Raw genomic sequence first — 25,101 nt, forward strand, 5'->3', positions numbered from 1 at the left:
GTGTAGAGTTTGTGAAGTTAGGGCTTGTAGAGTTAGAAGCTTGGCTCTACAAGAGATCTGATAACTTTTTGTCAGTGCGAGCCTTATGGTTTCGTCTTGGCAACATTTTACATTAAAATGTTTTTGGTGGGATTTCACTTCTTTTTGTAAGTTGCTTCCATCCCCTAATTTAAAGGGTTGCGCGTGTGATTTAAGGTACTATTAAAAATCCTGAAATACGTACCTCGGGGCATCTTTTATACAATCTGCTTTTTACTGATTTCCCATACAAACTTCAACCCTCCTTTTCCCCTAACGCCTTTTCCACCCCCTTTTCACCCTTACGGGGTGATTTTGGGGTTGAAAACTATTCAATGCCATCCCCCATTACAAAAACTATCTACATACCAAATTTCAACTAAATCGGTTCAGCGGTTATTGATTTCCCATACAAAATTCCACCCCCTTTTCCCCCCCCTTAGGGGCAAAAAATTTCAAGTTTTGGAATTATTTTGTTGTTTGTGTACTAATACTATCTTACATACCCAATTTCAGCTTCCTAGGACTTCAGGAAGTACCCTAGAGGTTTTGATGATCAACAGTGAGTGAGTGAGTCAGTGACGAAATTGGGGTATTTTAGATATGAATAAAATCTTAAGTATAAGAGCTATGCAATTGAAATTTTTTACGTTTAATAAGTCCACTATTGACATCATATCCCGAGAATTTTGTTTATCTGGTATAATCCAAACCCAAGTTATGAGGGTTCAAAAAAACGACGAAGCGCTTCGAGAAAAGGTAGGTAGTGCCCTTGCGCTTCGCTTTGCTCGTCTTGGCGGGGGCACTACCGTGCCCCCAGATTAGCTCGACGACCTTACGAGCCACAGGACGACCCACAAGCCGAGCCACGAGGCGAGAGTGTAATCAGTAGCTCGACGGGCTTACGCGCTCGAGGCGAGCCACGAGACGCGCCGCGAGCCGAGCCGCGAGCCGAGAGTCTAAACGGCTATTACACTCGCGTCTCGTGGCGCGGCTCGCGGCTCGGCTCGTGGCTCGCGCGAGAATGTAAACGCTTAGAAGGTAGAAGTATAGCTGGTCAACCAAATCTTGTCAGTAAAAAAAGGCGCGAAATTCAAATTTTCTATGGGACGATAACCCTTCGCGCCTACATTTTTCAAATTTGCCGCCTTTTTTCTACTGTCAAGATCTGGTTGACCAAGTATAGTTTTGCCTGCCACACAATAAAAAAAATGTTCTTACCAAATGGCAACACTGTCAGTCAATGCCAAACAGCCAAACCGAACAAAGATCGGAGATATCAAGATTTTTTTTATTTTTCTGCTTGGAAAGTCAGTGCAATTCTGTAAATATTATTATATTAATTTTGCGGGGAATGCTCAAAGTACAATTTGTGATACTCTTTAGTGCGATGTATGAACTTAGTCATGTTAATTAGTGATTACTGCAGTGGGCTCAGCGGCGCGAAATCGTTCAATATGGCCGCCGGAACTGGAACCGTTTCTCAGATTTGTTTACTGCGGGTCCGGCTGTGTTATTTTTGTTAGTAGGCAAAGAGTGATAGTGTATTATAAGTAAATTGGCTATTTTGTTTAGAGCAGATTCGATTATTTATATGATCTCCTCTAAAATATTAGATTTTAAGAAGTGCATTGAATTAAAATAGTGCATTAGTGATCTTCTTTTCTGTTTATATGGGCCGGCCGAGTCCCTGTGTGTGTTTAGTGAATAAAAGTATTTCGTTGTGAGTGCTTCCCGTCCCTCGCAATGTCTCAGCATGAGCGGTCGGAGCCGCGATGAGCGCGCCACGGCCGCGCCTGCAGCTGTCGCCGCTGCCGTGCCGCCACTCATGGTATTTTTTTTTATATTTATGATAATATGTTAATATAGCTTGTAACATGCCTTCTGGATGCTGTTAAGATAATAAATTCTCCGAACATATGTAAACATCGTCAGTTGGCTAGCTGATTCAATGACAGTAAACATGATGAAAATGATAGGTAAGTGGCCCTGTGCCTGCTTATAGTGTTATGTTTTGGGTTAATGAACGGGACTCGAACGTCACTTTCATTAACCTTCAGGCGCTTCAGTCCTACATGGATGCTCTGCAAAGGTCGTGCCTTAGATTTGGCTTAGTAATAAGCATATCCAAGACTCAAGTGCTTAAACAACCAGCCCGTAATTGCGAAGCGGACACTTCCGACCTAACTATAGAAGGGAAACCCCTAACCGAAGTGTCCTCTTTCAAGTATCTTGGGAGCCAGATCAGAAAGGATAACAGACTAGCCTCCGAGATCCCATCTAGAATTGCTAAGGCTGCGTCCACTTTCGGTCGGTTAACGCATCGTGTCTGGGGATCGCATGATCTAAAGCTGCGGACGAAGTTGTCGGTGTACAGAGCCATGGTTCTTCCGATTCTTTTGTATGCTTCGGAAACATGGTGTTTGTACAAAGGCGACATTCGCTTGCTAGACACGTTCCACTTGCGTTGTCTACGTTCCATTCTGCGTATAAAATGGCAAGATCGCGTTCCCAACACTGAAGTACTTCGTCGCTGCAAGATGCCTGGCATGGAGGCGCTCTTGATGAAGGGTCAGCTAAGATGGTGTGGGCATGTTTGGCGTATGAGTGATTGCAGACTACCGAAAGCCGTTTTCTACTCCCAGCTATCAGCTGGTAAACGGAAGCAAGGTGGGCAGCACCTACGTTACAAGGATGTGCTTAAGCGCCACCTAACTGCCTGCGGTATACCACCTGACAAATGGGAGAAGCTTGCTTCTCAGCGGCCAGAATGGCGTTCTCGCGTTAAGTTGAGCGTAAAGAACTTTGAAGACGCTCGTCTCACTGATCTTGATGCGAAACGTCAGATACGTAAATCCCGGCCAAAACCCTCCTATAATTATACGTACAATAATTCTGGTCAACTTTACTGCCCCACCTGCGATAGAGTTTTTAAAAATAAGTTCGGCTTTGCCAGCCATATCAGAGCTCACGCTCGTAATTAGCTAGGGTCGCCGTTGCCGATTACGGCATGGATAACTATATATATATCTATATATTATGTAGCCCTTGTAACTAATCAATTTTTGACAGCTAACAGAAGTAAACTGTTGCGTACTTCGCCTATCAAACCAAACATAGGTATGTGAAAATGATTATAAACATACTGAAAGACACTAATAGTATATTAGACCGACAAAAATGTTATATGAAATATCAGCAAGGCTCTGTCAGTCTGGCTCCCTGTTGACACCTGACCAGAATAAATAATTATCACATGATTTCAGTCAAACTAACCTTTGACTGGTGATCATTTTGAGTTTCTTATGTGACTACAATTTCCAAAGCTCTTTCACAAGTCTATGGACTCTAATGACAACAACTATCAAAAATAAATGCTTTATGGTTGAAGCGAAATCAGGCTTCATAAGTATAGGGCTGCCATCCGTCCAGATTTCCCCTGGATTTGTCTTAGTTTGGAGGCCGTCCGGGGACCGTCCGGAGGTTTTCAAAAAGTGTCCAGGGAAAACCCGGACACTTTTTAGAATGAAATAAAAAGCAATTGTTTTTTAATAATATTATCTTCGGACACGTCCCGGGAAAAAATGTGATTTACGCCATATGTCCAGGTTTTTTTAAGTCTATGTCTGTGTTCGGCGAATTTAGAGATGGCAGCCCTACATAAGCCCTATATGGCAGTCATTTTTTTTTTTAACATCCATGTGCATGAATGGTCAATTTACCCAATATTCTAGTTTTGTACTACATGACAAATCAGTCGGACAAATTGCAACAATGGATGTTAAACCACAGCTTAGTGTCACATTAGTTACTATCTGCCGATGCTGGATGCATTGTGGCATTTGTGGCTGATGTTTGATGGAGCTGCTAACTAGGGAATGCAACTGCCATCAGCCCTCAAAAGTATTTTTTTCTACTCCAGCACTTAAATGTGTCAATTAAATGACTGACAGTGATATCTAAAGCAATGTCATTTGAATGATTTGTCTATAGGCTCATAAGATGACTGCTAGCAGTCATCTTATGAGTATAATACAACTGCTTTATTTTTTTTAAAGATACAAGTTCCGATCATCTTGATTGAAAGAGGTATGTTTTCATTTACAATAATAACTCTTTTTTTTTTAAATAATAACTTTTTTTTTTTAAATAATAACTTTTTTTTTTTAAATAATAACTCTTTTTTTTTTAAATAATAACTCAATTTTTTTTAAATAATAACTCTTTTTTTTTTAATAATAACTCTTTTTTTTTTTATAATAACTTTTTTTTTTTTTTTTTTTTTTTTTTTTTTTTTTTTTTTTTTTTTTTTTTTTGCTGCAGCTGTCATAGAAAAAGTAATGTATGCAACAGCTCATAATTGGTTCTTAAAATTCTCGGGTCTTTTTTTACAAAACTCGACTACGTCTCGTTTTGTAACTTCGACCCTTGAATTTTAAGAACCCTTATTATATCACTGTTGCATAAACTACTAGTATATAATTATTGTTTTTATTGTTCTGGGCAGACAATTCAATTCCATTCTCTTTGGATTAGCAAATCCTCTTTTGTTTTTACCACTGGAAAGAAGAAGACACAATATTAGAAATACATGGAGAGAAAAATATCTCTTATGCCATAGTTATGTGGTATTTATTTAATGGGCAATTTATGCCATATTAGCTAAGTTGGGTGACCAATTTTAGTAATTCATTAATGCATATAGATAAAAGCTAACATAAGTATCATAAGTTGATTGACCAAACTACATTTTTGCAATGAATTGATTCCTGGTTACTTATTTTCATGAGACACCTTATCTTATCATATATAACCCTTGAAAAAGTTGTGCCATTCACAAGAACAACACCATTCTTCTTGAGCAAGAATGGGTCCCATACAAAACAACATTCTTGAGTATGAACCTTGAAATAGGCCTTTCAAGTCTTTTACTTGGCTGAATTTAGATTTTTATTTTCACCATATGGGTCTAGTCTAATCTATCTTTGAAATCCTCCCTCTTGCTACCCAACAGCAAACAAAGATTCATTTATGTTTGGGGTTTGCTTCATTAACTCTAAGTAGTCAGCATAAGGTAAGACCCGAGGGCAGGGCCACCTCAGTGGGGAAGAGCTGTTATCTTCCACTTAGGGTTTGCACAACGGATCCGAAATGTATGGGAAGATCCACGGATCCAGATAATCCAGATTTCATACATTCTGGATCTGGATTCCAAACCCTACTTCCACTGTTTATTTTGCATTTTTTAAGTACCTGAAGAAGGCAGAATCATATAAATATTTACAACCTGTGATTTTTGACTGTATGGTATCAAATTGTTGGTAAGGGCAGTTATTTGGCATGGGCATGGGTGTTTTCTAAGTATTTATAAATATTAGCCTTATTGAGCATACTGTGGGACTTAGTCAATTTGTGAAATAATGTCCTTATTTATTATTAAAAAAATTGTCTTAACCTTACTGTATATGATGGCCTGCCCACTAACATTTTAGTTTATTTGCATAACTCAAGGCATCTGTTGCTCCTGTTTTTTCTCTTATTTTAGACTTTTTAGAGTGTCTTATTTTTTTCTATTTTTCGTATTCTATTTATTACTATGTATTCAACTTCAACTTCAACATTTATTCAGCAAATAGGCCACAAGGGCACTTTTACACGTCAACATTGAATTTACATACAAGCAAAATAATAATACATCAACAATTATTAAATACAACTACTACTACCAAATCAAACTAACGTAATACAATTACTTAGAGATGTATAAGGTCTCTTAATGTCGAATTACATAAAAAAACTATAATAATAATATTAAAATAAAAACAAAACAGATACATGGAAAAAAAATCTAAACTTATTTAGAGGTGTAAATGTCTGAAAAGTGTCAGAACTAAAAAATAACATAGTTTATCAAATTATCCTTAGAGATGTATAGGGTCTCCAAGATTATAATTAGTATTATTAATTGTGACCAGTAAAACACCTTCGTTAAGTTGAGATACTTGCTGTACACTGTTGAACATTACGTTTCATGTTTTGTTGCAGGGGGTGGAGCGCGTGGTGGGCGTGGTGCCGGGCGGCGGGGGCGGCGCGGAGGCGCTCAACGGCGCCGCCGCGCCGCCCGAGCGCGCGCCCGAGGAGCCGCCGCGCAAGCGCACCAAGCTCGATGAAGCGCCGTCGCTGCGCAAGCGCGTGCTCGAGTACAAGCTGCTGCGGCTCAAGACGCTGCGTGACCGGTAACGTTTCCCCACCATTCCTCTTTACACATTGGCGGCATTACTGGGCTCAGTCAAGTACAGCATGAGCACAATAGCTCCAAACTCGAAGATGCTCTGTAATCATGGCAAGAAATGTAAGGAAATGCGTGCTTATGGCCCAGTCACGGTCGTCACTTGTATTAGGGGTGCTGCACTTCTACCTTGTTTCTGTCCAATTTTTATTGTGTACTCAAACAACAGCAACACCCAAAGCAACTTTCTATCGGGCTTGACTGCTCCAGTCCAAGTCAGAGGAAGTTACTGAGAAAATGTTAAAATCTATAGCCATTTGAGCGAGAAATGTTCTGCTTCTTTTCATCCTGTTACCCCCTGCTGGGGTGCACGGCTCGAAAAAAAAAATTCGTTTATTAAAAGAAAAAAGATAAAATAACATAAGTGGTCCTCAGTGGTCCCACACTATGCTGTGTCGAATCTTATTCTTCCATTGATTCCAGTCCTGGGCAGCTTGGGTAACCTCCTCCCACCCAGTCCTCAATACACCCGCTCTTGCTCCACAGAACGGCGTCAAATAAATTTAGGTCGACCATGTTTCCGTTTGCCGTGCATCTTCTAGGTCAGGGTCACTTTGGATAGGTTGGTGCCATTGGTGGTTGGTTTGGATAGATAAACTTTATATTAAAAGAACAAAAACTAGTTTTGTATGAAAAAATGAGTGTCATGGAACACTCGGTTGATTTTCATTCTCCTTTGTGAATCGTATGGGCTGTGACGGCAAAATCTCCCACTTTTTTCGCCTAGCTCGCACCCACCCACCAATCGTCCGATAAGGAACTTCGCTCCCAAAAACTTAATTCGCTGTATTTTTATTAACTATGGTATCTGAAGTTACATAAACTAATTACAGGCATAGATATACGAGTGGTGCTACTATTTTCCGAAAATCGTTTTTTCCTAGTTGTGACTTGTGATTTCGGCCATTCGCAAATTTTGCCTCTTTTTAATTTCTCAATAGGTTCCTTCCCCGATAGCATCTCTAACCAATTCGCATATTTTCCTATATATTTATTTTTCAATAGATTATTTCCCTAAGGCCCACTTGCACCATCCCACTAATCCGGGATTAAGCGGTTAAACCGTTAACCCAGTGTCAAATTGTACAGGTTACCATGGTAACTCCTGGTTTAACCGGTTAACCCCGGGTTAGAGGAATGGTGCAAGTGGGCCTAACAGGATTTCTAACCATTCGCATAATTTCCCCCTATATTTCATTTGTTTACAATCACTAAAGAGCGTCATTTGACAGAGCCTAGTTAGGTACAACGACGAGCGAAGCGAGGAGGAGTGTCTTAGGTGAACTGCGACCAAAACAGTGCGCGAAGCCGAGCGAGCGATGCGAGCGTACCGCGGCAGCGGCCGGCGAGCGCCGGAACCAACATATTTTATTGAAAAATATTGATTTACATTACAGATAATAAGAAAAGTTATCCAAACTATTCCAAATGGTTTGAAAATGTTTGAAAACGTATCAGGAAAATAAGCTATTGAAATATAATTATAATAGGAAAATATGCGAATTGGTTAAAATGCTTCCGGGAAAGGAAGCTAGTGAGAAAGAATAAAATGGTAAATTTTGCGAAAGGAAATATTGCTTCCAGTCAGGGATCGGAACCGGTTTTTTTGCTAAAACTTAGAAATAACCATATTTTTCGAATTATTTTATACTCGAAATGTAGGACTCAGTTGTGTTTTTAGGTTACGACTTCGTATTATTAGATTGCCCAATTAGAAATGAACAAAATGAAGTAATTAGCAAAGAACGAAAAAATACCGTTTCCGTTCCCATACAAAAAATACCGGTATCCGATCCCTGCTTCCAGTAATAGTACATTACTACAGAGGCTGGGAAGTAAGGGCACAGAATAACTAATAGTACTACCGTACAGAAAATTCACTCCTTCACAAAAGTCAGATTTAGGTATAAAATTACACCTATATCGCCGCCTGCAAGCAAAATTGAAACTTATAACCGCGCATGAACCGTGAATCTCCTTTGCGCGCCGCAGTTTTATGACCGAGCTGTGAGTGTCGGCACGGGGTTATCACTTGACAAGTTTTTATACCTAAAGTCTATTTTTTATTCGGTAGACTGAAATGACAGTTCATAGTATGAACATAAAATGTCATTTCATACTATGAACTGTCATTTCAGTCACCGAATAAAAAATTGACTTTATACCCACTGATTTATTATTTTTAAGATAAATATGTAGGAATTACAAACGTTGATTATGTAAACATACATTTTTTATCCGGAGATAGTAAGTATGTCTGATTCTCACGGAAGTAAGTTTCGAAGCCATTGTGTATTTTCAATTTTGCGCGAGCGCCGCGTGACACGACTATCGATCGTGCACGCCGAGCGGCAGCCCACTGCCATACACCTGTCCGATGGGCGCGCCGGCTAAATGTACCTAAACTGCGGAGTGACACCCCCCTGGTAAGGGGTTGCCGGTTCGGCCGGATAGTTATGAGGTCGACAACCCCTTTTCACGCCGAGGTATGTATAGTGCTCTCAAACATGCAATGAAATAGATAAAATAAAAATTCCACGAAATCGTAGTTTTATTTATAGAAAAACTAAAAGTAAACTACACATGAAATATAACTAAAACGTACCTAAAATCTTTATTACACTTATGTTTTACACTAGTCGTGTACTTTTACTACCCGTATATTTTCATGTATCTTTGATTTTTTCGCTTTGTATCCGAATGACTGTCATTTTCGTCACATAAGTTTACATAGTCTTACATGTTGATATCATGTCTCACATACATCGTTACTTTATTCATGGAGTAAATAAGTATAATTTCCACAGTGTTGACGATTTTGTAGTTACTTTCAGTTCTTTAAAATATGCCACAAAAACTGTTTCTGATAACTGTGGGCATTTTTCTTAGTTTTTCAAATAATAAAATTGCCATAAGTAACCATATACATACTTCGTCTTTGACTTGGCGGCAGAGGCAGCAAGTTATTTAAAATCAATTCTGCTTAAGGTGACAGTCCATTTCCATTCCAACCGCAGCTCTACTACTGTTCATTTTACTATGGAAATTGACAGTAACAGCGACGCGTTCAGTACCAGTAGTGCAGCTGCGGTCAGAAATGGAATGTTACCCTTAGGGCCCTTACGCACTAGCGGTTAACCGCGCGGCCAGCCGCTTTTCCAATTTAATATGCAACCGCTTGTGATCGTACGCACTTAACCGCCACAAAATTTCAATGAAGAAGAGCGGCGGCCCGCTTTGCGGCTGGCCGCCAACTTGTCTATACGCACTGGCGGTTCAGGGTGCGGCGAGCCGCCGATGAGTTTGTAGCCGACGTATCCGTCCACGACAATATTATTTAGCATGTAGATATAGAATAATTTATTAATAATTAAAAATAAAATACTTAGATTATTTTTTATAGTAAAGCAAGAAAATAACAGTTAGGATTTGAATTGATTAACGTCTTAAACAAAAATGTAGAGTTAAAAAAGACCGAAGAAGATGAAGATAAACTTTTCTTATTGTCGTTGGTTAGTAAAAAGGTGCCTCAACATTTACGCCTACGTACAAAAGCTAAAATAATGCAAGACATTACTGAAGCCCAAACCTCTGGATACAACTACTGTAACTCTACTTGGGAATACGTTCGACTACAACCAAGGGCCATCTCAAGGATATCAGACACCATCATTTTCCAGAAATAATAACCCACCACCACCGCCCTCCGCTCCACCTACAAACCTTCGACAATCTCCAACATGGAATCAAGAATCTGTAGCCTCTCCTAAGTCACCACAGAATACACAGACATCTCAACAATCTGATTATCTAGACATTCTAGACCCAAGATGCCGAGCGGTCCAGCCGCTTAACGCGGTTGCATCGCGGTTTCATCGCGGCTGGCCGCCATAGCGGCCACCGCGTCAGGCGGCTGGCCGCTCAAACAAACCGCCTAAGCGGCCAGCCGCTAGTGCGTAAGGGCCCTTACGATGCCAATTCCAACTCCTACCTACGATTACAATTGAAGGGATGTTTACAAAAACAACATAACTGACTACACTGGTTGACACCTGAAACGATTAACAATGTTCTTAAAAAAGTGTCAACCGCTCTATGTTGTTTTTGTAAACATCCCTTCAATTAATATTAATTACAATTTTTTCGTCGGAATTAAGTAAAAAAATCAACAACGCACCATAAATCCAATAAAATAGAAACACAGAATGAAAAATTTTCAACTTAACCTCCACATTAAAAAAAAAAACCTACGCGTGTTTGAGTAGACATTTTTACCGCTAACGTTTAGATGAAATATTTTAAATGTTTATTTGTGTAAAGTCTCCGTTAATAGAACTTGCTAACTATGTAAACAAACAACGTAACTTTGTTTTATCACTGTTTCTAATTTTCACACCACCGCGTCAAACCCCATTGAAACCATACACATATACACTATTGAAACGGTCTGTCTGATTAATTCGGTGATTTCCCACTAGTTACCACCAAATAGTCACCAGTAGGGTTTGAGATCCGGATATCCGGATATCCGAAATATCCGGATATCCGTCAAATCTAAGATCCGGATCCAACGTCTCATAGGATCCGGATATTTCGGATCTCACGGATCCGTTAAATATTGCATTGGTCGCGTTATTGATACGCGATAACGTCATAAAATAAGTACAAATATTGCTTAAACTAAACAGTAGTAACAGTAAGTCTTGAAACGAGCTACCTGCATGCCTCCTGACTGGAATAAGGGTAAATATTTGTATGTTTTAAAGTAATTGTTATCAGGTTTTCGTTCAGTCGCCTTTGGGTCGTCTACCTGGAACTTCATTAGTGCTTGTGCGTGTTGTTATCAGTGACTTTTTTGTGTTATCGTGTCCGTTCCCAGTCTTCTGTTAACATAAATAACATGTGCTTGATGTGCTGCTAACTGAGTAACTAATATTGATATTTTTTTCTCGTTATTAAGAAGCTGTAGCCCAAATTTCTTAATTTCCCGAAACTTTTGTAGTAATTTCACATTATTTTGCAGTAATTAACTGGATTTATATAGACCTATAATGGAAGATTGTTGTAATGGGGACTGAATAAATGAGTTAGATACTTTTTCTAAGCCATTTTTCTCAATCTAACGACTGAAGGTATAGCTATTTTACCAAGGTAAAGGAAGTACGTTTTTTAATAGTATAAATTATATCACACCACACCGGTATAAAATAATAAAAGTAAATAAATGTAACTTTTTCTCCATTTTCTATTTTGTGAGCTTATAATGGCAAATTTAAGAAAAAACGCCGAAGTTAAAGCGGTTTTTTTAGGCACCTTTAGAATTAATTACTTCATTTTTGTCGTTTTAGAATTAATTACTTCATTTTTGGCGTTTTCGGTTACAAATCGACTACGGCCTCCTAAAAAAAATGCATAATATTATTAATAGGAATACCTAATTAACACTACACTGAATATCTTATTATACTTATTTATATCGTTTTGAGATAATAATAATTATTATTAATAATTGTAATTAACTAAAATATGAACATTTTACATTTTACTAGCTGTTCGTTGTATGTAAGTTGTAAATTTCGTCACCTTTCTTGATACCGATCCGTATTATCCGAATTATCCGGATATCCGGATCCGTCAAATTTTAATATCCGAAATATCCGGATCCGAAAAATTGACGGATCTTGCAAACCCTAGTCACCAGTGGTAACAACTGGGATTTTTTTCCCCACTTGTTCCCACTGGAAACAATTGAAAAGAAAAATCCTAGTACTAAAATACTAGTGGCATTTTTTCTCAGGGGTCATTCATTAATAAAATTACGTCACACGTTTAGGGGGAGGGAGAGGTCAAGAAAATGTGACATGTTGTGACTTTGTGACGTCACTTGTAACCGAACATTGTTTTCATTTTTGTGTATTATTCTAGGAATTTTAATTAGTATTGCACACTCTAAAATTTTGGTGGTAACTACTGAGGGGTTCATCCATAAATTACGTCTCAACAGCCCCCACCCCCTGCTTGTCACATTTGACAACCCTAACCCCCTACCCCATAGTGTGACGTCACATATTTTGTTTTCAACTAAATCAGGAATTCGAATTACGTAGGTATTATTATTTTAGTATTAGATATTTTATGACACGAAACGGATTAGGAATAAAAATATAATGCAGAAAAACTATGTTTCATTGCAAAAACCAATATTATCTAACTATACAGCAAATACTCAAAAATAAAAATAATGTTCGGTTACAGGTGAAGTTTAAGTGATGTTACAAAGTCACAACATGTCACATTTCTTGACCTCTCCCTCCCCCTAAACGTGTGACGAAATTTTATTAATGAAGAAAAAATGCCACTAGTATTTTAGTACTAGGATTTTTTTTTTCAATTGTTTTCAGTGGGATTGATTTCTGATCGTGATTAAACAAATTAAAAATAAGTAACTACTAGTTTTTTACTTTCGGTATTTTATTATTCGATATGGTTTGATATTAGTAAAGTAGTAAGTAAGAGTCTTGCCCATCACTAGTAAATTCATCATTCAGAGACAATTTCAATATGGCGGTTTGTTTACATAGTTAGCAATTAAAAATTATAAAATTTTGTTAATAATGTATTATTTATTATGTTCATGTTGATTTTATACAAATAAAACTGCAATATATAGCAAACATTCTTTATTGTTTTTTTTTTATAGGCGTAATAGTGGCAGTGTCATTACGAACCATAAAGAAAATACTGCCTAATAGTTTTTTTATGGATGAATGCCACGATGCTGTGTCACAAATATCTGTGTAATGGAAATTAAAAAAGAGGACTTTGCCGGCCTAGGCCTGCAAGATTTGTATGAAATTCCATTACGACCTCTTGTCCTAGCCGCACCTGAAACGTCATACTTCGCAACCTATTATAAGGAACATAACATCAATATTTCACTGCATGTTTGAGAAAAAATCGATTTTCGGGAAATAATCGCTACTCTCCGCCTATTATATGGGGATGCAAATGGAAATAACTGTTCCAAATTTTAGCTATCTACGTCAAACGCTCTCTGAGAAAAACACATTTAACTGATTTGCAAGACCGAAGTGATCCCATAAGTGTACCGCAAACAAAGTTTTGTGCGGTACACTAAAAATTTAACCTTTCACAAAATGCGTTCTTTAACAGCAAGCAGCAAACAGCAAGCTCGGTTCTCCATACAAACGTAGTTACGTTCTCATTTTAAAATGACTAGCTAGATTGCTTTGAAACTTCGTGCTTATTAAAGTATAAGGTATATTTGGAACAGTTATTTCCATTTGCAGCATTTGCATCTCCATTTAATAGGCGGCTCTCGGTAACAGTGATGTCGGTGCAGGTACACGGAGCAGCTCAGCGAGCTGTACTTCCTGCAAGCCGGCGGCAACATGATGGACTACGCGGCGTGGCACAAGCGGCCGCCCGCGCCGCAGCTCGTGGCGTTCCTGGAGGCGCGCCGGCCGCCGCCCGTGCCGCCGCCCGAGCCGCCCGCGCCCGACCCGCCGCCGCCGCCCACAGAGATGGTGGAGAAGGTGGGCCTGAAGCTACTTCCCCGAACCCATTGGCCGTCAGTTGCGAGACTATAAACCTGATTGAAGCAACTAGTGGCACCTTAACAATTGAATGTTTTAGTGAATAATGATTCGTTTTGTTGTACAGGCGCGACAAGAAGCATACGTGGCCGCGCGCGTGGCCGAGCTAGCTCGCGCCGGGCTGTGGGCGGAGCGGCGGCTGCCGCGCGTGTGTGAGCCGCCGCGGCCCAAGACGCACTGGGATTACCTGCTCGAGGAGATGGCCTGGCTCGCGCAGGACTTCGCGCACGAGCGCAAGTGGAAGAAGCAGGCCGCCAAGAAGGTACTTGCTTCCCTAAATCATATCAATGTCAAAATACCACTTGGTCGTATGTCGTATGACTGGTTCTACAATTTGCCACTTCATTCCCTCGAGGGTAGAACCAAAAGTCGTACACAATTTCGCCACCCAATATAAAGAAAGAAAGGAACACACATTTGACTACTTTATGAAATACTTAATTTTGTAATTAATGGCCTCGTTCTTTGCTCAGAGGCTAGGCCTGCCGATTCCGATCAGAGGGGAACGTCGCCAGCATTTTAAGGAGTTTTCTCAAACATGCAATGAAATGTCGTCGCTCCGGGCGTTATATCAGGCTTCGAAGTATCACGTTTAGGGCGGAGCAACTCCCGAGAACTGTAAAGGAATTTCATACGAAATTGAAAGCCTAGGCCGGGAAGTAATTTTTTTTAAAATTCTAATGTAAACATGGGGTCTGTGTCCATGAACAGGCTAAACAGCTGAATTATATATATTTTTTTAATATTTTTAGTGAATGAGTGGTTATCGGACCAAAATATCCGTGTTAACGCCTGTTATACACGAACGTACTGATATTAAGAATACGAATCTGTATGATTCAATGTGTTGATGAATAAATTTAAAATTTTGTTTATACGTAAGTCACCAGAGACCATAGACAATATTTAAAATCCTCTGCATTTATTTTATTTATAGAAATTGAGATTCTTATTATCAGATTGTGTATAATGGCCCTAATAAGGTCTATTCGAACACTACACACGCGAAATACGGACGACTTCCGTAAAAAAAAACAATTATGGCGGGATTGGAAGGAAAATTAAAAAACTTTTGTTGTGAAGTTGGATTTTTATTATAAAGATTATAAATTTGTTTTTTTTTGTGGTGTATTTTTTTATTTCATTGCATGTTTGAGAAAAGCACTATACATGCCTAGCCGTGAAAAGGTCTTGCCGGCTTCGTATCACTATCCGGCCTCCCTACGGTCGGCCGGCTATACCTACTCACCCGGCGAGCCCTTCTTTCCCGGCGTCTGCAGTAATGTACTATTCCCGGAAGCGGGTGATTTAAGGGAGACTTTTTACATTTAGTTATTATTGTTTTAGTTTTATCTTGTTGTAGCTTGTTTAGGTTCAATTAGTTATTATTAGTTTTAAGTTTGATTTGTTTTTTTTTTTATTAGCCTATTAGTGTGTCCCACTGCTGGGCAAAGGCCTCCCCTCTTTCCCGCCACTTGACTTTGTCCAATGCACACTCCCGCCACTCCACATAGAATGTATCAAGGTTGTCCCGCCATTTCAGTTTGGGTCTTCCTTTGCCCCGAGATCCATCCTGTGGGATCCAGTCCGTGGCTAATTTGGCCCAGCATTCTGGGTGCATTCGGCAGATGTGCCCTGCCCAGTCCCATTTCAGCTTAGCGGCCTTCATGCCCACATCCACAATGCCAGTTTTGGAACGCAGTTCGGTATTACTACTTTTTAGGGTTCCGTACCTCAAAAGGAAAAAAACGGAACCCTAATAGGATCACTCGTGGGTCTGTCTGTCCGTCTGTCACAGCCTCTTTTCTCCGAAACTACTGGACCAATTAAGTTGAAATTTGGCACACATATGTAAGTTTGTGACCCAAAGATGGACGTGTAACGTAAATAAATGAATTTTAAATATGGAGGCCATTTTTGGGGGGTAAATGAGAAAATTAAAAAATAAAGTTTTTCAAACTATATCGTGTTACATATCAAATGAAAGAGCTCATTGTAAGAATCTCAAATATATTTTTTTATAATTTTAGGATAAATAGTTTAGCAGTTATTCAAGAAAATAGGCAAAAAATGACCATTCCCCCCCTTATCTCCGAAACTACTGGGTCTAAAATTTTGAAAAAAATACTCAAAATAGGTCTTTACCTATTCGCTCCGTGCAAAGCGGGTGGTAGGGGAAGCCGAAACGATCGCAACGCTTGATGTGGCCAATAATGACAAGATTGGTAACAGTGCTTCTGTCAATTCCCATACTTCTCAGTTATTTTAGCTTTATAATCATACTTACGATCAAAATGGGCCACGATAGCTATTGTGTAGTAAACTGCAATAATACTGGACGAAACAGTAATAGTAAATTTTATATATATTTTCAACGCCAAGCTAGATATTAGCCTTTTATACCATATAGTACTATTCCAGGCTTAACAACGTAATGGCTAAACATTTTATCTAGTCTAGGTATGTCAACACAGAGTTTTTCTTGTATTGTAATATTAGTTATTGAAAGCCCGTCAAAAGCACACTTTTGGCACCATTTTGGCACGTAGGGTTATCTGTCGTCTGTCACAAGTGTCACAACAGACATTGTGCCTATCAACCGGGAGAACATATTTTTTTTACATAAAATGTGTTGATTAAAACCTGTGAAAAAGGTCAAAGTTTTTATAATTGCAAGCATCGTATGTATCCCCAGGAAGAGGATCACTAAGTGAGCCATCAAAACATAGTGAAACATACATTTTTTCATTGAATTTGTAACAAAACAACAACGAAGGAAATTGACCAAATAATATAAAATACACAAATAATTCTTACTGTTTTCACTAAAGCAAAAACCAAGTGTATTTAACATTAAATACGAATAGATTCCACACATTGTTAAGTACATTATAGTAAATATTTATAAGGAATAATCTTTATTTTGTTGCGCTCGTTATTTGACAGCGCCGACCACGTTGCGAACGCTAGGCGGCGCTGCCATCGTGCACGGTCCCAATAGATGACAGGAAAACCTATTAGAAATCTGCAGTCAAGCGTGAGTCGGACTTAATGTACGGAACCCTCGGAACGCGAGTCCGACTCGCACTTGGCCGGTTTTTTTACATTGATGTACCTAATTTTATGTAATAGGTACCTATGTGTGAAATTATTAATAAATGCTGAAGGAATTCGTTCGAGAAAAAAAACATGGCCATAACTATATTCTTAGAAAATGTGATGTACTATTGAATTTTTTATGACATGACACAAGAAATGGTCAATGAACGCACTGAGTTTTATATTTAACAGTGTGCCCGAGCCGTACAGAAATATTTCCAAGACAAGGCGGCCGCGGCGCAGAAGGCGGAGAAGGCGCAGGAGCTGCAGCTCAGGAGGATCGCCGCCTTCGCGGCCAAGGAGATCAGGACCTTCTGGCTCAACGTGGAAAAGGTAACGTTGGCGTGTAGGTAATATGTATGGGAGAAACAGGCATCACAATCATTATCCCTTCACGTTTCTGAGATCCCCGAAATATATATATATATAAATAAATGTACATATAAATAATTAAACAAGAATTGCTCGTTTAAAGGTATTAGATCTACCACCTTACCGCCAACCAAACCGTGACGTCACAAACGCACTCGAGGCGTTTTCGTGCGAGGTTTAAAGTTAGCTATAAAAATGCAATTATTTATGTTTAAACTTATAAGTATACCTGAAATATTGTGTTTTTCGGAACCACTCGTGTGTACCGACAATATTAAAAGAGATTTCAAAATTTGTCATCACCCCAAATGTTATTTGACAGAAACCTATAGTTCCGACGAGTCTAAAATTATTAATGCCGCTAGAAGGGTGGGAATATAAATAGTTCTGCGATTCGACCGGCATCGACCGTGACAGAGCGGGACAGGTTTAACCGTGTATGTCGTCCAGCTGGTGGAGTGGAAGCGGTCGCGGCGCGTCGAGCGCGCGCGCAAGGAGGCGCTGGACGAGCAGCTGTCCATCATCGTGGACCGCACCGAGCGGTACAGCAGGCAGCTGGCCGCCAGCCTGCAGCCGCAGCCCGACACGCCGCCCTCCGACGACGAGTTCACGCCGCGCGGCCCCGACTCCGACGACGAGGAGACCATCGCGCAGGCCGAGCGGGAGGCGCAGGTATATACGGCTTTACGCGACGCTCGCTACCGTACCTACACGTCATACAGTACTCACTCGCTCGTTTGTCGTTTAGCATGACGCGTCGCACCACCGCGACGAGATCGAGGCGCTGCGGCGCGAGTCGCGGCTCGCGCTGCCCGACCTGCTCCCCCCCGGCTACACCCCCGCCGCGCCCTCGCCGCCGCCCTCCCCCGGCTCCTCCGACTACAGCGGCGGCGCCGACTCCGCCGACGACGAGCACACCATCGCCGCGCAGGAGCGCCGCGAGCGCACCGACCACAAGCGGGAGATCGACCGGCTGCAGGAGGAGGCCGACCTCGACATAGAGGAGCTGAGGCGGCGGTACGCGGCCGCGCCGCCGCCGCCCGACGCCGACTCCGAGGAGAGCGAGCCGGACAGCGACGACTCGGCGTCCTCGTCGGCGAGCGGCGGCTCCGAGAGGCTGGCCGCGCTGGTGGACGAGCCGGGCGCCGGCTCCGAGCGGCGCGTGGAGGCGGCCGCCTCGCTGGCCGCCACGCTGCAGCCCACGGGCACCACGCTGCGGTCCACGGCCGTGGCCACGCCCGTGCCGCGCCTGCTGAGGCACCCGCTGCGCGAGTACCAGCACGTGGGGCTGCACTGGCTGGCCACCATGCACGCGCGCGCGCTCAACGGCATCCTGGCCGACGAGATGGGGCTGGGCAAGACCATCCAGACCATCGCGCTGCTCGCGCACCTGGCCCAAGAGCGCCACGACTGGGGGCCGCACCTCGTGGTGGCGCCCACCTCCGTCGTGCTCAACTGGGAGTGCGAGTTCAAGAAGTGGTGTCCCGCCTTCAAGATCCTCACCTACTATGGGACCATCAAGGTAATCTTCTTCATGATCTACACCGTGTATGTACTCGCGTAATGATTATATATTGCCAGCTTCTAGAATACTCTCGAGCTACCGAAGTGGCTCCCGATGTGCCGACGAGCTGCTAAAGTAGTTTCTCAAATTTTGAACACGGGAGCTACCCTCCTGCTCCTGGTATAAAGGCCGTCCGATCCGAACTATTACTTTCAATATAAAACTTCATTCTTTTAAGTTGTAAGTACTGAACTTTCCTGCTACCCGAAGATTGTCTGGAAGAGAATAACAGCACCTGTTGTTACCTAGACTTGTATCGTAATGTACTATTACAGTGCACTAAATATGGTGCTACTTTGCCGCACTAGTGCGATAATAAGCACATTACGTAACCGTGTCGAAAATTGTTCGTTTAGTTTAACCCTTTAACCGCCAGAGTCTGATATATAAGACATTACATATCCAGCTCATTTCGCCACAGTCTGATAAATAAGACAAGATCTGATTTGGTTTTTACAACACATTTATAACTCCCATAACTATGCCAACCTTAAACTGTTTATACGACAACGGTTTCACTCACTTGAATTTTTAGTCGCTATTGGCGACATGTTTCGGGCCCTTCGGGGGTCCTTCCTCAGGCTCGAGTGCTCGCGGCGACTACAACTCGTGCACTGATCGCGCCGCCCGCGAAAAAATTCAAGTGAGTGAAACCGTTGTCGTATAAACAGTTTAAAATATGTCTCACGTAAGTTTAATATCGATTATGCCAACCTTACTCTGCGTGGTACAATTACTGTCGGTGGCGACACGAGCACGCTCGATCAAAAATTGCTGGCGGTTAAAAGGTTAAAGGTATAAGATATTATATAATAGTGATATAATCAAGCTTTTAAATCTTGAACCCAATAAGGCCACTCGGCAACCTTCGTAGCCTTAACACGGTACACGACTGAAAAGCTCCCCGTTATATCACAATTGTATAAAATAAGTACTACAGTTACTGCTTTTGTTCCTCTAAAATAATCCATATCAAAGACTATCTTTCCAGTCTAGTGGTCATTCAAAATATTTAAATACTAGTAAACACTAATATTCCACCACCACACTAAACAGTGAAGTGGCCAAGAATATGATTGTTCATACGGTTTGACGTGTCTGTCGCGCAGGAGCGCAAGCTGAAGCGCGTGGGCTGGACGAAGCCGAACTCGTTCCACGTGTGCATCACGTCCTACAAGCTGGTCGTGCAGGACCACCAGTCCTTCCGCCGCAAGCGGTGGCGGTACCTCGTGCTCGACGAGGCGCAGAACATCAAGAACTTCAAGAGCCAGCGCTGGCAGATGCTGCTCAACTTCCAGACCGACAGGTGAGCCGACACGCTGACGGCTCCCCTCCTTCCGTCCGTACGGGGCTCGCGTTAACACGGCTGTACGTTTCAGACGGCTGCTGCTGACGGGCACGCCGCTGCAGAACAGCCTGCTGGAGCTGTGGTCGCTGATGCACTTCCTCATGCCCGACGTGTTCGCGTCGCACTCGGAGTTCCGCGAGTGGTTCGCGCCGGTGGCCGCGCTCGCGGGCGAGGGCGGCGCCGGCGCCGGCACCGCGGGCTTGGTGCGACGGCTGCACGAGGTATCTGCACTGTTACCGGACATCCACTCACCGCTACGTCGGTGACGAGGGACCTCCGGTAACCGCTGTGTAACAATATCTACGCTGTGATCGCTCTAATTTGACGTCTTCGACGTAATTCGGCGAGCGGTAAACCGAGGCCATTCGAATATTGCGCACGACGAATCGCTTGGCCTTCGTTTGCCACTTGCCGCGCCGTCGGTCGCGTGTGTCCAATCCGCGGCCTTACATCCTCCACTCGTCTGTCGGTTCCGTGCCGAGCGACACGATCAAAATGTATAGACTCGATTGAATCTGTTGTGGACGACAGCGGCGGCGGTTTGCCGCGCCGCCCGCCGCCGCGCTCGCGTCGCCGCGTCCAGTGCGTGCAGTCCGCGGCCCAGCTCACGTATTTTTATTGACTTCCGCGACACGACTTTACATTGGATTTTTGTAAATAGTGATTATAAACCGATCATCATTATCATGACTTGTGTCGTGCAGGTGCTGCGGCCTTTCCTGCTGCGGCGGCTGAAGGCAGACGTGGAGCGGCAGATGCCACGCAAGTACGAGCATGTGCTGATGTGCCGCCTCGCCAAGCGGCAGCGCTGCCTCTACGACGACTTCATGGCGAGGGCCAAGTGAGTGTTTTTTGAAAAAAAAAAAAGTTTCTTGGGATATGAAAATATTGTTAAATATTTTATTTGTGGGCCTAATAAATATTTCACATGTATATTTGATGTACAGGACGAAAGAGAGCCTGGCATCCGGCAACCTGCTGAGCGTGATCAACATTCTCATGCAGCTGCGGAAAGTGTGCAACCACCCCGACCTGTTCGAGCCGCGCGCCGTCGCCTCGCCCTTCCACATGGACGCGCTGCGGATACACGTGCCCGCCGTCGTACTACTGGAGGAGGTGGGTATTCTGTACAACAACCCGACCTGTTCGAGCCGCGCGCCGTCGCCTCGCCCTTCCACATGGACGCGCTGCGGATACACGTGCCCGCCGTCGTACTACTGGAGGAGGTGGGTATTCTGTACAACAACCCGACCTGTTCGAGCCGCGCGCCGTCGCCTCGCCCTTCCACATGGACGCGCTGCGGATACACGTGCCCGCCGTCGTACTACTGGAGGAGGTGGGTATTCTGTACAACAACCCGACCTGTTCGAGCCGCGCGCCGTCGCCTCGCCCTTCCACATGGACGCGCTGCGGATACACGTGCCCGCCGTCGTACTACTGGAGGAGGTGGGTATTCTGTACAACAACCCGACCTGTTCGAGCCGCGCGCCGTCGCCTCGCCCTTCCACATGGACGCGCTGCGGATACACGTGCCCGCCGTCGTACTACTGGAGGAGGTGGGTATTCTGTACAACAACCCGACCTGTTCGAGCCGCGCGCCGTCGCCTCGCCCTTCCACATGGACGCGCTGCGGATACACGTGCCCGCCGTGTAATTATATAAGTTTTTCTTTTAATTTAAGCTGCATGCCAATATTTAATAACTTTGTAATTACCATGTATGTTGTGGAAATGAATAAAATGTTTATCTATCTATCTATCATATAAACGGTCTCGTCTCGCGCGGCACGCGGCCGTGCTATTTTCCCGAGGGAGCGGTACTCATCATTTCGGAAACTCGATCGTCGCAGAGAGTAATCGTCACCCTCTACGTGTACACAGGTCCGGGAACGGATCGAGCGCGCGGCGCGTCTCGGCGGCGACCTCGCCTCCCTGGAGGCGAGCGACGCGGGCGCGTTCGCGGCGCACCGCGCGCGCCACCTGGCGCCGCCGCGCCGCATGGTGGAGGAGCTGCGCGCCGCGCCGCCGCCCGCGCCGCCGCGCCCGCCCGCGGCCGAGCTCCGGATACATCTGCGGCTCGTGCCGCGCGCGCTGCCGCCCGCCGCGCTGGGGGCCGCCGCGGCGCCCCCGCTGCGCGTGCGGCCCCCGAGGCGGTCCGCCCGGGCGCCGGCCGCCGCGCCGCCGCCGCCCGCGGCCGGCGCCGCCGCGCGGCTGGAGGCGCGGCGCCGGGCGAGCCTGCGGCGCCTCGCCGCGGCCAACGAGCGGCGCTGCTGGCGCCTGCCGCTGCTGGGCGCCGACCTGCGCCGCGCCGTGCTGGCGCCGCCGCCCGCCGTCCCCGCGCCGCTGCACCCGCCCGACCCCGCCGCGCTGCTCGAGCGGATGCGCGACGTCGTCGACAGGTGACGCTACTTATTCGACTCTAGCGCGTTTTCACTGATACGATCCATTTGCGTACACCGTTTTTGAGTAGGGTCCGATTTCGGAAACTGTAAAACTGACTTAAGACGAACGTCGATGACATATTTTGTGATAGATATTTAATATTGTAAATAATACGAGTACAAAAATTAGTCGGAACGTACGTTGATGTAAATATGAACACAGGTTCGGCGTGTGTTGGCGCTCCTGCGTGGCGACGACGCCGACGCTGGAGGCGGGCGCGGGCCGCGGCGCGCGCGACTGGCGGCGCGCGGCGCGCTCGGCGGAGCGGGCCGCCGCGGCGCCGGCGCGGGCGGCCCTGGCGCGGCTGCACGCCGCCGCGGGCCGCCAGACCGTGGCCTTCCCGCACCCGCGCCTGCTGCAGTTCGACTGCGGCAAGCTGCAGGCGCTGGCGCCGCTGCTGCGCCGCCTGAAGGCCGGCGGCCACCGCGTGCTCATCTTCACGCAGATGACGCGCGTGCTGGACGTGCTGGAGGCCTTCCTCAGCCTGCACGGGCACGCGTACGCGCGGCTGGACGGCGCCACCAGGGTGGAGCGGCGCCAGGCGCTGGTGGAGCGCTTCAACGCGGACGCGCGCCTGTTCGCCTTCATCCTGTCCACGCGCTCCGGCGGCGTCGGCCTCAACCTCACCGGCGCCGACTGCGTCATCTTCTACGACTCCGACTGGAACCCCACCATGGACGCGCAGGCCCAGGTACCTCCCGTCCTCCTCCGTCTCCCCGGGCCCGACGTGCGAGTGCGATAACGATACTCGTGTCTGTGCAGGACCGCTGCCACCGCATCGGGCAGACGCGCGACGTGCACGTGTTCCGGCTGGTGACGCAGGCCACGGTGGAGGAGAACATCCTGCGCAAGGCCACCGAGAAGCGGCGCCTCGGCGAGCTGGCCATCGACGACGGCCACTTCACCACCTCCTACCTGCGCGAGGTGAGTGTCGCGCGCCGCCGAGTGGCGGAGAACGACCACCCGTACCGACGCTACAGTTATCTTCGCTCACGACTATGTTTTCATTTCACAGCCAAAGAAAGGGATCAACTTTCAATTTAATTTATCCTGCCCATTTTTAGGGTTCCGTACCCAAAGGGTAAAAACGGGACCCTATTACTAAGACTCCGCTGTCCGTCCGTCCGTCCATCCGTCCTTCCGTCCGTCCGTCTGTCACCAGGCTGTATCTCACGAACCGTGATAGCTAGACAGTTGAAATTTTCACAGATGATGTATTTCTGTTGCCACTATAACAACAAATACTAAAAACAGAATAAAATAAAGATTTAAGTGGGGCTCCCATACAACAAACGTGATTTTTGACCAAAGTTAAGCAACGTCGGGCGGGGTCAGTACTTGGATGGGTGACCGTTTATTTGCTTGTTTTGTTGATGGTGCGGAACCCTCCGTGCGCGAGTCCGACTCGCACTTGGCGGAGCGGCAGCCGCGCTTCAAGCGCCCGGCCGATGTCGTAAATTGAACATAAGTAATGTTTGTATCGCCTCGGGCAGACGAGCATCAAGGAGCTGTTCGGGTCGGGCGCGGACGTGGCGGCGGGCGGCGACGTGGAGGGCGCGCTGGCGGCGGCCGAGGACGAGCAGGACGCCGCCGCCGCGCGCGCCGCCCGCGTCGAGCAGCAGGGCGAGCTGGCCGAGTTCGACGAGGCCGTGCCGCTGCGCGACGACGACCCCGCCGACCGCAGGGACGAGCTCGCCGCGCTCATGAGCCAGGTGTGTACCGCACCACACGCACACATGATGTCAAAACTGACAGTTTGTTTTTATTTTAGAAAACCAAACAGTCACATAAACATATCAAAAATACAATATAAAAGATGTACTGCAACAAAAGGTACAATAAAAAAGACCTGGAGGTTCATAAATTATAAATTATGTTAACTATTATTCTCTTTATTTATTTTTCCTCTTAAGTTAGGTTATTTATAATATGAATATAAAAGTAAAATATAAAAACACTTACAAAACAATAAAAAATACATATAAACACATTATAAAAAACCTAACCTAGAATGCCGCCGGCAGCGGGGCAGGGCCCAAGCTACCGGTGGTCAGGGCCGCAGAGAGAGGAACCGGCGGACTATCCGCGCCGTGTCCAAGATCATCGCCTTCTGCATCTGGCCCTTGATCCAACCACCTAGCGAGAGTCTCTCAAGATGTTGGTCGAGACTCTTCGCTATTAGACCGTTCGCTGAAACAACTATCGGGACAATGATCGTCGAATCAACATCCCACATGGCGGTTATCTCGTGAGCCAAGTCTAGGTACTTACTGGACTTGTCCTTCTCGGCTTTCACGAGATTCTCATCATGGGGGATGGTAATGTCAACGAGCACGGCCCGGCGTTGCGCTCGA

The 25,101-nt window shown here is 44.9% G+C and overlaps 1 protein-coding gene across 1 annotated transcript; it reads left to right on the top strand.

Moving 5' to 3' along the window:
* Positions 1–1,252: 1,252 nt before the first annotated feature.
* Positions 1,253–24,459, top strand: LOC134649183 (helicase domino; the record flags this gene model as incomplete). Its single annotated transcript, XM_063503900.1, has 15 exons — positions 1,253–1,849; positions 6,064–6,254; positions 13,671–13,863; positions 13,991–14,185; positions 17,215–17,355; positions 17,845–18,066; positions 18,143–18,916; positions 20,068–20,264; positions 20,338–20,527; positions 21,011–21,147; positions 21,254–21,422; positions 22,187–22,704; positions 22,910–23,438; positions 23,510–23,671; positions 24,241–24,459. Coding segments are annotated over exons 1-15 (3,912 nt in total), but the record flags the coding sequence as incomplete, so codon positions are not given.
* Positions 24,460–25,101: the final 642 nt, after the last annotated feature.

The sequence above is a fragment of the Cydia amplana genome, chromosome 6 (assembly GCF_948474715.1).
Source record: "Cydia amplana chromosome 6, ilCydAmpl1.1, whole genome shotgun sequence".
NCBI classification, from domain to species: domain Eukaryota; kingdom Metazoa; phylum Arthropoda; class Insecta; order Lepidoptera; family Tortricidae; genus Cydia; species Cydia amplana.